The 16,195-nt window shown below is 43.5% G+C and overlaps 1 protein-coding gene across 1 annotated transcript in view; it reads left to right on the top strand.

Moving 5' to 3' along the window:
• The window catches only part of XPO6 (exportin 6), a 40,707-nt gene that overhangs the window by 2,410 nt on the left and 22,102 nt on the right, over nucleotides 1-16,195 (top strand). The window contains exons 3-8 of the mRNA XM_009318849.1: nucleotides 2,434-2,631; nucleotides 5,289-5,448; nucleotides 5,862-5,939; nucleotides 11,346-11,799; nucleotides 15,247-15,373; nucleotides 16,154-16,195. The exon at nucleotides 16,154-16,195 is cut by the window's right edge and continues 59 nt beyond it. Coding sequence (XP_009317124.1) covers nucleotides 2,434-2,631; nucleotides 5,289-5,448; nucleotides 5,862-5,939; nucleotides 11,346-11,799; nucleotides 15,247-15,373; nucleotides 16,154-16,195 — 1,059 coding nt within the window. The remainder of the gene's footprint in view (nucleotides 1-2,433; nucleotides 2,632-5,288; nucleotides 5,449-5,861; nucleotides 5,940-11,345; nucleotides 11,800-15,246; nucleotides 15,374-16,153) is intronic.

The following is a 16,195-nucleotide window of genomic DNA, read 5'->3' as shown; positions in this document are numbered from 1 at the left end:
CACGCCTCACCCTGGTTCGTTTGTGGCCTCTGCGTTGTGTTCTTGACTGGGTTGGCAGTTTGAGCTGTGCTCCTAAATTAGAGGGGGTTTATATCCTTTGCGGTAGGCCACTAGGATAGAGCAAACAACTCTGTTCTTAAAAGTTGTGTTGTTTTGACAAATCATCCACAGTGGTGGTGGTGACTTCTTCACTTAAAATGTTCACTTTATTTATCTGGGGTTGCACAGGGAGTCTGGACTCGGGTCTGCAAACTGAATCTGGTTTGCCTTCCTTTCAAAAAGGGGTAGTCATGACAAATGGGGCGGGAGTTGTTCCCTGCTCTGGGGATGGATGTCACACAGCAGCAGCCTGCAGTAATTAAACCGGTTTTCATGAAGAGGAAAACATGTTTGATTACTTGAGCCTCTGTTTCTCTAGGTGGGGGGGAAGTAGTACTGAAAAAAATAATTGTGCCCAGAACTAAGCAGAACAAAGAAATCGCTGTCCGAGTGTAAAGTGAGGGACATGAGTCCACAGCTCAGCTGAGAGATTAGGACCTCACCACTGAGGAGCCTGAATTTCCAAAGTCAACTACTGTAGTGCTCTGCATTCGACTGGTCCTCATAGCCATAGTCTGTCTTAGTCTTCAACTGCCTGTTGAGTACTCGATGTCAGTAAAAGCGTGTATATAAACACAAGGATCATTCCCAAAACTTCCTGAGAATGCTGTATTTTTCTAGAATGTCTAGGAAGTTAAAAGTGGATCTGGAATAAAAATCCTCATGGCCCCCTTCCAGATGAACTGTTTTCACTTCTTGCTTTTGGAAAAGAGAACATCTTCCCAAAAACGTTTCACAGGTGGAGAAAGCTGCCACTTTCAGGTCAAATGAGTAAGACAAAACTCAGTGGGCATTAAAGCATGAATATTAAAGCTAAAGCATCTTCCAGTTTTATTGGGGCTTCTGAAACTCTCGTTCTGGATTTGCCTTGAGGAACTCTTATTTGGTTGGGTCATCATTGTTTTTAAGCAATACGTCTGGATCTTCTCTGTGGGGAAAAAAAAAAACCCACCCTCTTGGAGGCACTTAATGTATAAATATACCTCTGTACCTCTACACTGTGAACTGGTACCTCTGTACAGTACATCTGTACTGTGACTTGGATCTGCTTTGACCATAAATTCCATTTGCTGCAACAAACCACTTTGCAGTATCTCCTGCTTTTGGCTTCTCCAAGCTATATGTCTGCAGACATTGCCTAAGTAGCAGGCCTCCTCAAGTGATCGTGAGAGGCTCCGCTCCTGATGCTCCAGAGCCACTAAATGGGATGGTAGCATGGCAGGAAAGCAATTTGCAACTCTGCGTGCTTATGGATTTTGTCCGGCTTTAAGTGGACTGAAAGCTTCCTGTTAAAGCGGTGCCCTGTCACTGCAGGGCACTCACTCCAGTGACCTTCCAGCTTAGCTTCACGAGAGCCGGGTGGCATCAGTCATCTAAAACCGAGCCTGCTTCCCCTCTTTTTTTTCTGCTTCATACAAGGGTATGCTTTCCCCTTTAAAGGGGAAAATCTAGGTGTCCAGGGTTAAAAGATAGTGGAAATACTATAGTATTAGTATTATAGAAATACCATAGTATTATTATTAATAGATAGTGGAAATATGCATACCAACTAGTTCTGCTTGACCCAAAACCAGTTAAAATGGTAACGTACTGGTTGCTGTCACTTGTCAGTTAATAGAAATGGTGGTGTATTCAAAGAGAATTGGTATGGAGGGCTTCTACAAATCTGATACTCTTGTGGCGGGGGTGGGTTTCTGGTAGAGCTCACCCCTATACACTGCGTGGCTTGTAAGAGACAAGTTCAGTGAGGTTTGTTCAGCAGCTTGAGGCATCGCTGTCTTCGGTTGCCTGAGTACCCCGTTAGGTAGCAAAGCTTATTCCAAGTTAGTTACTGGTGCGAGGTTTGCCCTCTATTAAGCTGCTCTTGTTCTGCCTAGCTTAGTTTGCGCACGCTCGCCTCTACATGTTGTTAAGGATGTCAGGGTTGGTACTGGACTGCTGAGCAGTTAAAGCATCTTAAATTTCAGCTCTTTGCCCAGCGAGCCTGTGTCAGAGCTCTAACGAGAGAAACATCTTCTGTTTAGCCTGTTAATACCCGCTCGCTTCCTTATCTACAGGTCTGCCCGTGGTAGCAGAGAAGGTTGAACTACATCAAATGTAGATGTCAGTTTTTAACTGACCGTGCTCGGTCAGTGGGAGGCCTGGATAGATTTGGAAGCTATAGCCTTTTCCCTGCCTGTGCGTTGTGTCAGACAGGGCAACCCAGGGGCTTAAGATGCCAACAGCTCTGCCTGGTGCTCTGTCCCTGCGTTACGTGTCCGTGTTCTCTCGCTGTTTAACTTCAGTGAAGCATGTCTAAGATGAGCTCATTTGGGAGATCTGTTTCTTTTCCAGAACCTAATCAATAAGATGTGGCTTGGGGTCCCATCTCAAGACAAAATGGAGATCCGCAGCTGCCTGCCCAAGCTCCTTCTAGCTCACCATAAAACTCTGCCTTACTTCATCAGGAACAAACTCTGCAAAGTCATTGTGGATATTGGCCGGCAAGACTGGCCAATGTTCTACCATGACTTTTTCACTAACATCTTGCAGGTAAGAAGCTTCTAAGGGGAAAACTTGGTTTCATTCAGAGAGGTATTTTGTTTCCTTGAGTAGTGACGTCCCTTGACGAAGATTAAATAATTACATGAAAAACAAAGTTGTTTTTTAAATTCCTTTTCCTTTAACTTTGCGAATAACCCCTAGCTTCCTACGTGTTACATTTCTTTCTAGTGTTACAAGTTTTTTGACAGAAGAACAATACTATGCAACAATTATCAACTGCACTTTGAACTTTAGGTATTTAGGAGCAGTTAATGTAGGGGTTGTTGGTTGTTCTTTAAAGAAAAAAGTTAGTAAAACTCTGGATGCATCACTGGATGATTCTTAAAAGCGAAGTTTCTGAATGTAGCTCTTGGAGATTTTTCCCCTAATAGCCAAAGATACCCTAAGATCTTCGGTACCTCATCGTGTAAAGTCGCTAATGGAATGTTGTTGGGGTGTTTAAGAGGGCTCTTGCGGGAAGACTGGAGTATGTATTTGAGGATCCTGGCTGAGACAGCGCCGTTAGCTTGAATGGCACTGGAATTCAGGATCTTCACAGTGAAGCCTTAGCCAAGCTAACAGCTCACTGCTGCTGGAGCCTAACTAGGCTAGTGCAAACCTCCTCTTTTGGTTTGAGTACTTTGTTTCCAGTTCTCTTAAAATTGTTCATAATCGGCTTAAAGAGGGCTGAGTGTAAACTGAAGCGCTGCACAGTCTTTCTGCTGACACAATTACATGATTTGAATGCAGCTATGCCCGCAGACAAGCCACAAGGCAGTTATTTAAATAAATCAAAGTCCTTGAGTGTCAGGAGTTTATTTGTTAAGACAAATGGATCTAGTATTCATTGCAAAATTAAAAAAAAAAAGCTAGATTGGCCTACAGAGTTTGTAACTAGCTAGTGTAATCTCTTTTCAGATAGCTTTCTGTAGTCATGTAGTGTGACATGCTGCAATTTTTTCCTGAATTGTCAATTTGACAAGAAGTACTCTGAGACAACTGCCTACAACACTTACAGTTTGGGCTTTCGTTTCACCTGGATCTGAACTGAAATGCTTTCTGAGCTTCTACTTGCTTCTCTAGCTCTTTGGAGGTTATCTTAAGCGATTGCAGAGCCCGCTTTGGGTATCTATTTTTCCTTAAGCCTCTCCTTGTGAACTCGGCCATGGAGCAGAATGTTCCCATAAATTAATTTCTGTAGCAGACACCTTCCAGAAATGTTCAGAGAAGGTGGAAGAAAACCACTAATACTGAACTCCAAGACCTCAAAATAACGAAGAGTAGCACAGGAGCAGAATGACTTGCTTTTAGAGTTGCAGATGAGTCCTGTCTCAAGACTTTTTTCTGAGGTCATTTGAAGCAACTCTTTGATTCTTTAGCATTAAATTGTATCCCAGCACTCTAAATAGTCTCTAAAACTTTTACTGAACCATTGGAGGGGTGGAGAAGAAAAGTAACTTGGACTATTGTGTTGTCATTGTGCAAAAACAGTAATTCTACATAGAAAGTGCTACTTCCTTAGAGGTATAAAATTTGTTTAACATTACTGAAGTGCCAGTGCATGGTATTGCTAAACTTCCTGGTATTGTCAGAAAATATTCTGAGAGATGTTCAGTCTCTTTGCAACTTACTAACAAGCTGTGTATTTCATTTAATTCTTTAGCTGTCTGCTCCTGTGCCATCGCGTTTCCCTTCCGAAAGCCAAGCTCACGTACATCTAGACTAAGAGCTTTTAGATGGGCTTTTTCCCCCACGTATTTCGCCAAACTGTGTAGCCTTAGCAGTGTTAACTCAGCCTGTCTCTGGCTCGGTGGGTCAGGGAGATTAGTACCGAAGTCAGCCTGTATTACAGAATTTGACTTCAGGGATTAGTTGTAGTAATTGTGATTGGTTTGAGACTTTTTTTCTCCCGGAGGGAGTAGTGCATAAATTGTTTTGGATGTTCCAGGTCAACAGTGAAGAGCAGTGTTGTCTTTCAGCTGAAAACTTTGTCCCACTTGAATGTGTTTTTAATATCCCAGTGGCTAATGAAGGCAAAAAATCATTGCTTTCTCCAGTCCTATTCCTGCATGTGGTGGAAGTTACTCTTTTTAGGGTGAATGTGATTTGCAGTTTGAGATGCAGTACAGATGCAAGGAGAGGTCGGATCCCTTGGCTGTGTTCTGGTGCCATCTCATATTGGCTGCAGCTTTTTGTCTGTATGGGGAGGGATGGGCTTTTTAATGGGAAACTGCTTGGCTGATGGTGCAGGCTCCTGACCTGAGCGCGGCTGCAGCGGCAGCCCTGTTACGTGGTGAAACTGCTGGTGCTGAGGCAATTCTGAGAAGTGATGATGTCAGCAGAAGGCAGTAAACAGAAGGAACAAACTGTTACTGGGAAACATGCTGGAACAGAACGTGTGCAATGACATTATGAAAGCTCTCTTGAAACCCCAAGGATTCCCATGGTACTTGAACTGTTGCAACATCATAGATTAATGTCTCAGGAAATCGAATATTTGCAGTTGTCTTCCCTTAACATGCAGCACTGCAAACTGTGGGAACTGATACTCCCGCAGTCTTGAAGCACTTGTAAACTGCTAATAGTGTTGCTAATCCCCTGTTTGTCAGCTGATAGCTTTGCGGAATGTTATCGTCACATGTTGCATTCATGTGTTTTCCTCTCAGTTAATTCAGTCTCCTGTGACCACTCCTCTGGGACTGATCATGTTGAAAACTACTTCGGAAGAACTGGCATGTCCACGGGAAGATCTTAGTGTGGCCCGGAAAGAAGAGCTACGCAAGCTGCTCCTAGACCAGGTGCAAACAGTGCTTGGGCTCCTCACAGGTACGAGTTACGGCACTTGCAGCTTCGAAACAAATGTCCTCCTTCACCGTCCCTAAGATGCTAGCGAGCTTGCACATTCTGTGTTCAGTGAAGCAACGTGTGGGCAATGTAGTGGCTGCTCCTGCAGTTTGAACACTCAGCTCTACCCTTAGGTGTTTGGGTCAGCCTACTATGAAACAGGCTTGTGTAGCAGAGGAGCTGTATAGCTACGCATGTCCCCCTCTTTATGAAGAGGGGTTGAGATTGTGTGTATAAGCACTTGGTAATTTCTTTGAGCTCACTAAGAGAAGACAATGTTCCTTGTCAAAGCACTAAACATGTGTTCTACTGAAGTTCTCTTGCAGTCTCCAGTATGTTTGCTAGATGAATCTGGCTTTTTAGCAGGCTGTTCTGAAAAATCTCTCTTTGGCCAGGTATTTTAGAGAGCATCTGGGACAAACACAGCGTTACTGCTGCCACTCCACCACCATCCCCGACTTCAGGAGAAAGTGGTAAGGATGGCTAAAGCTACAAGATATTATTTCCATGTACTTAAATTTGCAATATCGGGCATAGATTCCTTCCTTTACTGTCTAACCTCTTGTAATAACCCTCTCCTAGAGCTTTTCATAGGCCAACAAATTTCTGGTTGGAAAAGACAAACCTTAAATGAAGAAGCAATTTCCACTGCAGGGGATGCTCCACTGAAAATGCCACCTCATTGAAGAGTGCGCATATAGCTTCTTGTTGTCTCCAGATGGCAAAAAGCTTTCTGAAGCGTCAATGCAAAATGCTCTAACGTCAGTGAGTTGGCATTGTCATCTGTGAATTTCAGCTGTAAGCACATCAAAAGCCAGAGTGGAGCAAAACTGAAGCCCTAACTAAAAAAAAGAAAGGTGGCTAGGACTTTGTGCATATATATTGTGAAAGTTTGTTTTCTACCTATTCCTGTTAGTCTTTTGTGTGGGTGTTTATCTGATCTAGATTCATTTACATATATATTTCTTAGTTACCTCAAAATAGAGAGTATATTTCTATGTCCTTGTACTTCACGCACATTTCTCTTATCCCATTAAGGCTAAATAAGGGCTACATGTATAGGGTCACCCCAGGCATAACGCTGATCTTGATGACTACCGGTTCCTCTTGTGCCTTGATGTAACACGGGTCGTTGTTATGTTCAGCTCACCCAAGCGTTGTCCAGCAGGTTGTGGTGCCTTTGTTCTTGCTTCGTGGAAAACAAAGCAAGGAAGAAATACCATGATGCAGTGAAATCAATATGCTGTCTGATCTTGGCTTTCTCTGCTTTTAACAAGGAAAAAGAAGGGCTTAGGCTCTGGAAACCTGCAATACCCAGTTGTGCATAGGGGGAAGGTGAAACACTTGTGGATCTGATATTTCTTTCTCCAGAAACTGTGGTACTGATATCGAGTTGTGGTCGGTGCAGTGCGTTCTGTGAGTTAACACAGTGGTATCATGTACCTTTGTCTCACTCGTCTTTGGGGCCTTCAACAGTTAATTGAGAGTTGCAGATCACTTCCTTGTGGCCAGATTGCACTAGTCAGCTTAAGACAGCTGCCTGTGATAAACTTCTGTTAATGTTTTGGTTAGTGTTAAAACTTTCACATTTAAGTTTGAGCTGGAGCAGAATTTCAAGTGCTGCTTTCCTGTAGAAGAGCTTAAGACATTTATATACAAAACAAACTTAAATGGGAAGAAATATTGCTTTGGTTTTAGGTGGGGGGTGGATTTTGCTGTAGCTAGCAAAAGTTGGGGGCAGGGGGGGAATGGATATTAACAGAAAAGAACAAAACTTGTAGTATCACTTGGCAAGAGTGAACATGCTGCTTGGAGAGAGCAAGAGTGCCAGCTTCACCCACCCTGGCAGCAAGAGCCTCGATAATTTGATGTGATGTTGAGTAAGATTGGGGTCTTCCATGGTAAAAAGCCGATTTATGTTAGTATCAACTGTTGGTAGCAAGTGCCTCAGTGGCCAAGAATGATGCTGTATTTGTACAAAACAGCTTGAATTGCTCGGTGAGCCCAGGTGCACGCTAGCAGATGCTGGTTAATGCTGGCACATCTAAGGCCGTGCCTGCAGGAGGGGGTACGGCACTGTGAACAGCAGGTTCCAGAATTATCTTGGAAAAAACCAACACTGGCTTGTTCTGAGGTGCTAGTAACTTAAACTGATACAACCCAGAAAATCTCTGTTTTGTTGTCTGGGGTTGTAATAAAAAAAATAACCAGCAGAACAAATTCTGGGCTGATTGTCAGTGGAAGCCTGTTTGAGATGTCCTCTCAGTTCCTCAGTGAATCGCTGGATGGTGCTTGTGCTGAGGCAGCTTTTTATCCACCTGTGTATTCGCCTCATGACTTCAGATCATATTTCTCAAAGTGAAAGTATGCTGCATTTCTGTTCTGGCTCTTTCCTTTCTCCCCTTTCAGGGAAAACAAACAAACTTCTTACACAGCATATTTTCAAGATAATTGCTAGTAATTAAGACTACACTGACAGTTCCTTTAGAATTTCAGGCTTAATTTCATTGGGTCCTGCCTGTGCAAACTTGTTTATTTGAAACTTTCTCTGTTGTTTTTTTTCTGTGCTCTGCCTTAACTACTCTCTCTGTTAAAACTGGTTGTGCTTCAAGTTCTTGAAGTCCAAAAGGAAGAGCACTGAGTGCTTCCCTCTTGTCCACTGCTTGCTCACTTTCCGTGTTTTGTGAAAGACTCTTTTCTTTTTCTTTACTTTCTTTATTAACCAAATGTCCCTTGGGCCACTATTTGGCGATATGATCGGTCAAAAGATTCACAGAGTGGAGTAAGAGCACCGATGGGGATGCTAACACGGAGAACCTACGGGGCTTAAAGCCGGACACACAAGTTAGTAGCAGTGAGTGGCAGTCATGGCATTGCACATCTACTGGTCTTTATTTGCAGGCAGAGGTGAATGCATGATTGGGAGGTGAACTATGGGACAAACATGGGTTTAGTGAAACTCTGCCATTAAATTCTGCACTGGAGATGTTAATTGTTTCTCTGTCCTTAAAATTTGTGAGATCTGTAAGCTGACCAAATCTTTTTACCCACTTTTTTGGGTCTCATTCATGCAGCGAAGTATTCCTGTTTACTGGTGATACTTTTTTTTGTTGCTTAAATGTTGCTTTTTCTCTTTACATTCAGGTGAAACTAAAGGTGTTCAAAAGGGCAAAATAAGCTTCAGAGTCCCTATAAATGTTTAATATCTTCTGTCAGAGCCAAAATCTCTTTAGGAATTTGGAAAACCTGTGCTTCCTTTTTTTTGCACAGGGAAGCAGAGTGAAATGGTTACTTGCAAGTCTCGCGTAGTTTTTTTAATAGCACTTGAAGACAATGTTAAACTCATTTCTCATACCACTTAAGCAAAGGAACCCTGATAATGTCCCGTGTTGGGAAACATTTGAGTTATTGCATCATTATAGAATTTACTCAGCAATAATCTCTCAGTCTCCAAACGTTGTCTTTGCGTGATTTATAGCTCTTTACTTGATGAATCCCTTAGGCGTATTCACTCATGTATGGTAAACAAATGAGTTAGAAATGTTTGCTGATGCTTACTTCTGCAGAACTAGCCTGATCCCAGCCCCTCCCCGAGAGCTTTCTCCTTGTGCGTGAATGCAGTTGATCCTGTAAATTTATCACCTGTTTGCAAAGACACCAAATATATCTTAAAGTCCCTTAAACTCTGAGCTTCGGTAATTTAACTGGGTGCAAAGCACTCAGACCAACTGCTGTGAGTTACGGGGACTTAATCTACAGTTTCTGTTGTTGATGTATTAAAAGATGAGAATCTTTGATTCCCATTGATTTTTGTGGAGTTTGCTGGACCAGACATTTGAAAGAAGCATGTCTGCGTCCGTAAAAGCACAATGCAAGCAGCTCTGGCACTGCAGCATATGTATAGTTGTGAATGTTACTGTGGGGGCTGCTTTAATATTAAGACTAAGTGCAGGGTTATCTAATTCAGCTGAAGTACCGTGATGCCTTAAATTTCCAGAGTGGAGGAGAAAGAAACGATGATAAGGTATGACAGGGCGTTATGAATTTAGTGATGCAAGACATAGATCTCGATGAAAAATGGAGACTTAGGAGGAGTCTGTTCATCATGCATGCTTCTGAGTACTTTGAAAATAGCTCAGTAAATCACATCTGTTATTTTCGTATTCCTGGTGTGTTGGGTCATTTCACATTCAAAAGAAAAAATTACTCGGATTTTCTGGGGAGAACTTTAAATTCTGTACCGTAGCAAATGCCTGTGGATTTCTAAAGGTGAAGAGATTATTTGTACTCAAAGAAGTGAAGTATATTGAATAACCTGAGGAAGGTGAATAGGTTTTCAGCGTGTGGTCTGTGGAAGCCTGCGAGTTAGTGGGCAGCTTCCGTGGGGAAGGACAGCCTACCTGGTGGTGCCTGCTTGGATTTCCATAAAGCTTTCAAGAAGGCTTCTCGCTAAAAGCTTTCGAGAAAGCGAAGGCCATTGGGGATCAGGGGAGTCTCTGCACTGTTGAAAAATTGGTTAGAAGGTAGGAGGTAAAAGGTAAGTGGAAACGGTCCCCTCTTGCCGTGAGCGGGGAGGTCACCTGTGGAGTACTGCTTGGGGCTGTGCTCATGGATATACTTGTTAGAGACCTGGGAAAAGAGCTCAGTGAAGAGACGAGGAGGCTGGCCGATGGCACCAAGGCGGTCAGAACAGTGAAAAGGAGGTATGACTGAAGACTCGCGGGAAGATCTTGCGTGTCTCTGGGCAAATGAGAGGTGAAATGCAACACAGATAAAAGTATAACCTGCGTTTGGGCAGGGAGAGCAGTACTCATCTCAAGCCAAGTCACGGGCTCCAAACTCACCTTCAAGTATGCAGGATTAACTTCTGAGTGTTAGGCCAGATCATTCTACAAAAATTTCAATTGGTAGCAGTCAAAACCAGTAACTGCTATGGTGCTGCATGGAATTAAGGTTCATCTACGCCTGAATAGTGGCTGCAGTTCTGGTCTTCCTGCATCGATAGGTTTGGACTAGAAATTAAGCTTTGCAGAAAGGCAGTAAAGGTGATCGAGGGTATTGAATGGCTTCCATGTAAGTAATAAGAAAAGTAGTACTCTTCATTCTCTCAAAGAAATTGAGAGCGAGGAGCTGCAATAGAAAGCCATAGAGTGACATGTAGAAGGTGGATGGAAAGAGACTAATTCTTTTCCCTGTTTCGGTACAGGAGGTGAGAAATAAAACTAGCAGCTGACAGGCCCCAAACAAAAAAACATCTTTACACAATGCATAGTTAAGCTGTGGAACTTGGTCACAGGATGTTGCAAATATTAAGTTTATGTGGCTTTAGTTGGGGACTGGATAAATTCGTGGAAGAGAAATCCTGAGGCTGTGCAGAATTCTTCAAACCCCACCTGGCTCGGGAAGCCTTTGTAATGCGAGTGGTTGGAGGCTGAGGGATGTGATCTGTGCCTGCTGTGGGCTTCTGGTCACTGAGAAAAGCTAAGTAGGCTTTTTGGTCTGACTCGGTACATCTGCTCTTACATCATCCGCAGCCTGTCGTGTGCAAGCAGAAGCAACTCTGCCAAGGTTCAGTGTAACATGGATGTGCCAGAGGACTTGTGCAAGCTTGCATCAAGGATGCCTGACCTTGTGAGGGGAGTGAATTTTATAATAAACTCCTAAAATACACCTCATGGCATTGCTGCTATCATCTGAACAAAAGTTCAGAAAATTCCAGAATACAAAAATCGCTAGTTCGTCTCGGACAAATCTTTGTACGCCGACTTGGTGAGCGCCAGAGGCTCTGATGGCTTTTGCTTTATAGCTAGGGCTGGCAGTTGCACCATTTGAAGGTAATTGCCTTGATTTATAATGCAGATGTGTGCTTTGTTGCCTAGGTGACCTGTTAAGTAGCCTGTTGCAGAGCCCCAGTGCGGCCAAATTATTGAACCAGCCAATCCCCATCCTTGATACGGAAAGTGAATATATATGTTCCCTGGCACTGGAGTGCCTGGCACACCTCTTCAGCTGGATCCCTTTGTCTACCAGTATCACCCCATCACTCCTCACCACCATTTTCCACTTTGCTCGCTTTGGCTGCGACACCCGTGTTCGGAAGATGTCTTCTGTCAACGGCAGCAGCCAGAACTCGGTGTTGGGACAGGAGCGTGGCCGACTTGGTGTCTTGGCTATGTCTTGCATCAATGAATTGATGTCTAAGAACTGCGTGCCTATGGAGTTTGAAGAGTATTTGCTACGGATGTTCCAGCAGACTTTCTACCTCCTGCAGAAGATTACCAAGGACAACAACGCCCATACGGTGAAGAGCCGGCTAGAGGAACTGGATGAAAGGTAAGAGCAATCAAACAGCTAAGTAGCTGTGCTAGGGCCTCTTGCTTTCTAAAGGACTGTCTTTATTATTTTGCGGTCATGCATGGTGTGTCTAATCGCCTTTTTTTCAGAGTACTGTGCTGGGGGAGACAGGCAGAAAGGTAGGTGCCCACAGGTAAGGTTCTGGTAAGGGGCTGAGTTTGCTAAGGGACCGTGGTGGCACAGGTTTGTATTCTTTCCTGTCCTCTTCCTCCCCTTTCCCCCGTTCGTTACTGTTTGACTGCAGGTCTGAGGTGGCACAAGAGCTGAACCTGCCCTTCATTCAGTTGTAACAGAAAACAGAAGAGGCTCAGTGAGGTAAAGGCATTGCAGTATTCCCTTTCCTGGTCGGTATCTGCCTTCTCTGCTTAAACTCAAACGTACAAAGAGTGGGTAGATATTCTGCGAGTTGTGACTTGAAAGAAAACAGAAGTAGTTTCCTACCCTTCATTGAGATGTGATGATTTCTGATTGCTTTTTTATTTTTACTTTTTTTTATTTTTAAACAACACCGAAAGACAGCCTGGGGATCTCCATTCACAGCAGCGGTGAATGGCTCCACCGCAGAGGCTGTCTGGCGTGTTTGACTGGAGGCAGCAGGGAAGTGGCAGCATCTTGGGAGGCTGCGTATTGTCATTTTCCAGAAAGTTACTACCATCCTTGTTGCCTAAAACAGCTTGACTCTTATATCGGATATTCCTACTCGTAGGAGAGAAAGTGAGACCTGTCTTGCTGTTCTGTTGAGCGGTTGAATCCATGTGTTGGCAGGGTGGTGGAAGAGGTGACAACTTGATGCTGCCTCTCCTTGCAGGCCCGCTGTGCGAGTGTGTGCCATGGGAAGGCGGGCAGACTGGTGCTAACATTGGCAAATAGGTTGCAACTGTGCGAATGTGCTCAGGATCTTGCTACGGATACTCGATGATGGAAATAAATTTCTGGTGCTGCTGCATAAAATATTTCTATTCGCAGATGCAGCAGCAAGGCTTTTGAGCTTTTTGGGTTTTTTGTTGGTTTTGCTTTGATATCTATGTGGGTGAAAAAACAAATTTAGGAAAAACACTGTGGGTCCATTTGTAGAGATGACTTGCATGTTTCTTCTGTAAAATTCCCTTTTTCCATATCTACTTGCTCATTTTCTGACTAACTCGCTCTGACTTCAGTATCGCTCGCTTCCTAGAAATAAGACATGTTCTAGGATGGTAGAAATCTGCCACCTTTGCATACAAGATATGTGCTCAGAGAGCCAGGCGTTACACTCTGGATTTCAGAAAAGCTCTCCTGGAAGCCCACAATCCCTTTAACTTTGTTCTTTCTGTTAGGGAAAACATCAGCAAGCAGCCTTGACTGGCAAGGCTGCGGAAGGTCTGTAGCTGTGTTGGCCTTCACGGAGATGGTATTGCCTTATCATTATGTTCTGCTCCTTAGACGTGTTATCCACAGGGATTGTTGGTGTCTGTAATTGTGAGACCCCCTCTTTATTCGTTGCTAAGGTCTGAAATAGGGATGTAACTAAGATGTTCTGGAGACTGGAAAAATCGAGCTGGCTTCCGGAGGAGTGGAGCTTTCTCTGATCTGACTCTGTCCTCTCCATGGAAAAGGATGCGAGGATTTTCCTTTTGTCACTTAAGGGCATAGCTGTACTTTTATGTCCAAAACTAAAGAACTTACCGCATGAAAGTGTCGTCCTGGCTTGGACTAACAAAATCCTAAACAAAACTGGCACTGAAGAAACTGCCTTCATTAGATTGCCATCTTCAGAACCTGCTTGCCCTGTGTCTGTCCTTTCCCTTCCCCTTGTAGTGCTGACTATTTTTGCGCCGTTACAAAATCAGTGTGGTGCCAAACTAGTCCAGAAAGAGTAAGCTTAAACTGTCTTTTGCTTTATTTGTGTTTGGCTTTAACTTGAAATTCCCAAAACGTGGGAAGGGGCTAGTAAGGGCACAAGCAATGGCGCAGTGGTTGCAGAAGGGGCTTTGGGGCTGGCAGAGCTAGGGGCCAAGTAAGAATTTCACGGGTCTCAGATCAGAGCCTCTTTAGAAAATAAAAATGAAAAAAATTGAAGGCAGTGTTTGGGTCTGGACTCTTTATTTTTTGCTAGTGTTACTTTTGAAGTGTTTGGTCGGTGATCAGACGTGTTTAGTGATGTCTTGTCAAGCAGGCAGTGCCAAGTAAAAAGGAAATGTAATCTTTTTGCATATTCAGAGTATTGTGTGGTTTTTGTAGGCTTGTAATAACGAACAGTGCTGCAGCTCTTTGTTAGCTGGCAATGCTTCTGGTCTCGAGTGAGTCTTCGTTAGAAAGAGTGGGGGTTCCCCCCGGAAAAAAAATCAAGAGTTTGCAGAGGGGAGAGAGCAAGGCAGCACGGTAAAACCAGACTGTTCAAGCGTGTCTGAACTTTGCTAAGCCTAACTTTTTGTTTAAAAGAAAAACTTGAAGTAGTCTTGCACTTTAGAGCTCTTGCCATATGGGAAGGATGGGCTTCTCTGTGTACACCCCCCCCCCTTGTCACTGGGCCACCAGAGCTCTTGCTGTTTGTATATGGTGTTGGAATGTATGGGTCCTGTATACCGACGGGGTATTTAACACGTTTCTATAGAGAGAGAGATGAAGATTTCTAACCTTGATGAAGCTCATGTTGTGAGCTTCAGGGTGTGATCTTACTCCACAATAAAAGCTTACCCCACAGTGGTGGTTGTAATTTTTCCCCAGTCACGCCGTCAAGAACCCACCAGTGCTGGGGCCGAGGTCATGCTCTTGCTGGACTCCCTGAAATTTTGATAGCAGGCTCCTTTTTGGATCTTCACTTTGTATGGTTCCAAGCATTGAGTAGTCCCACGCATTGGAGGAAGATTTGTCTTCGTAGTCTAATTCAGCTACAGAAGCCTGGGCTCAGTTCAGAAACTTTTGGATAGTTGATCTGCACTGCAGGAGAAAGTGTCCTTTCCAGCTCTCAACTCCATGGCTCTCCCACTACCTCGTGTAAATTTAACACGTGTATTGCTAACTCCTCCATTAACTAATTGCTTCCAGCTGAATTCCTCAGTAGTACGGTTTATTTCACTAATCCTATCTACGTCAGTAAGATGACCCTTGCTATTAATAAGAAATAAGTATTTATTTCTCTAGGGTGGGGGGGATTGTGCTTGTTCGCAGGCCTGGCTGAACTCAGTTATATTTATCTGAATATTAAAGTTGCTTTTGACTAGACTGTCTTTTCTGCTGTTTCAGGTATTAATGGAATGAAGGGTTGCCCGTCCTGTAGGTAATTGTTGCAGGGCTTTATATTTTAATTGTTCTACTGGCTGTTAATTGTAACTTTCTTTTTAATGAAAGGATTTTGAGTGAATTTTATCACTATTTCAATGAAATTGCTTTCCCTTGTGGCGTTCTTCATGTTTTCTCAGTTGTGTTTTCTTCTTTCCCTTGTAGCTACATTGAGAAGTTTACGGACTTTCTCCGTCTCTTTGTGAGTGTCCACCTACGAAGAATCGAATCCTACTCCCAGTTCCCCGTGGTTGAATTTCTGGCACTGTTGTTCAAATACACTTTTCATCAGGTACAGCCCCGCAACATCGTTTTTCCTTGGTCTGTTCTCTGTTCTGTTGTCTTGTACAGCAGGGGTAGCTTGTTTTCCCCAGTGAAGTTGATACCTAAAGTTAGCCCAGAAAAAAACAATTAACTTGTCTTACTGGCACTTCCCCAGTACTGCTAGGGACTTGGAAGTGGCTTAATGTGCTCTTGGATTTAGTTGGAGATAGCGGTACATATAGTTACCTTGCAAGAACAACTTGTCTGGGATTTAACTTTGCTTCTGCTTTTATTTTTTTTTTGCTGGTCCTTGGAAGGGACAATGTCATCTGGAAAAATTTCTCTAGCTTGCTTGTTTTGTGTTTGGGGATGCTTTTCTTTCTCCTGAATCTGCTGCTTTTACTGTATCTGAGGCTTTCCCTGTGACCTTTTAGTATTAAAAAACCAACCCTGTGGCTTTTGGTACGTGTTACCTTGCTGTAGAAGCTGTCACAATGCAACTCAGCCCTATTTACCACCACATGTGAATAACGACAAGGAAGCAGACTTATAAAATGCTAGCAGCAGCGAGCCGTGAGACGGGTTAATGCTGAGACCAGCCTTGTAATTCCTGGGTTCCCAGCTTTATGCTAAAGCTCTTGTTCATCTTTTAACAGCTATAAATCTTTCCAGTGACCTCCTAGAAATTTTTCAATAAAGCAAGAGGTTCCCCTCGTGGATTGAAGTGCATGCTAACTTGTATTTTCATTGTGTGAGAACAATCTTACCATAGGTCGTGATATTCATTGGGAGTTTTGGTGTATTTCAGCCCACCCATGAAGGTTACTTTTCTTCCTTAGACATCTGGACG

Source organism: Pygoscelis adeliae, unplaced genomic scaffold (genome assembly GCF_000699105.1).
Source record: "Pygoscelis adeliae isolate BGI_AS28 unplaced genomic scaffold, ASM69910v1 Scaffold612, whole genome shotgun sequence".
NCBI classification, from domain to species: Eukaryota; Metazoa; Chordata; class Aves; order Sphenisciformes; family Spheniscidae; genus Pygoscelis; species Pygoscelis adeliae.
The sequence above is the reverse complement of the archived record's forward strand: the minus strand, read 5'-3'. Positions and strand labels throughout refer to the sequence as shown.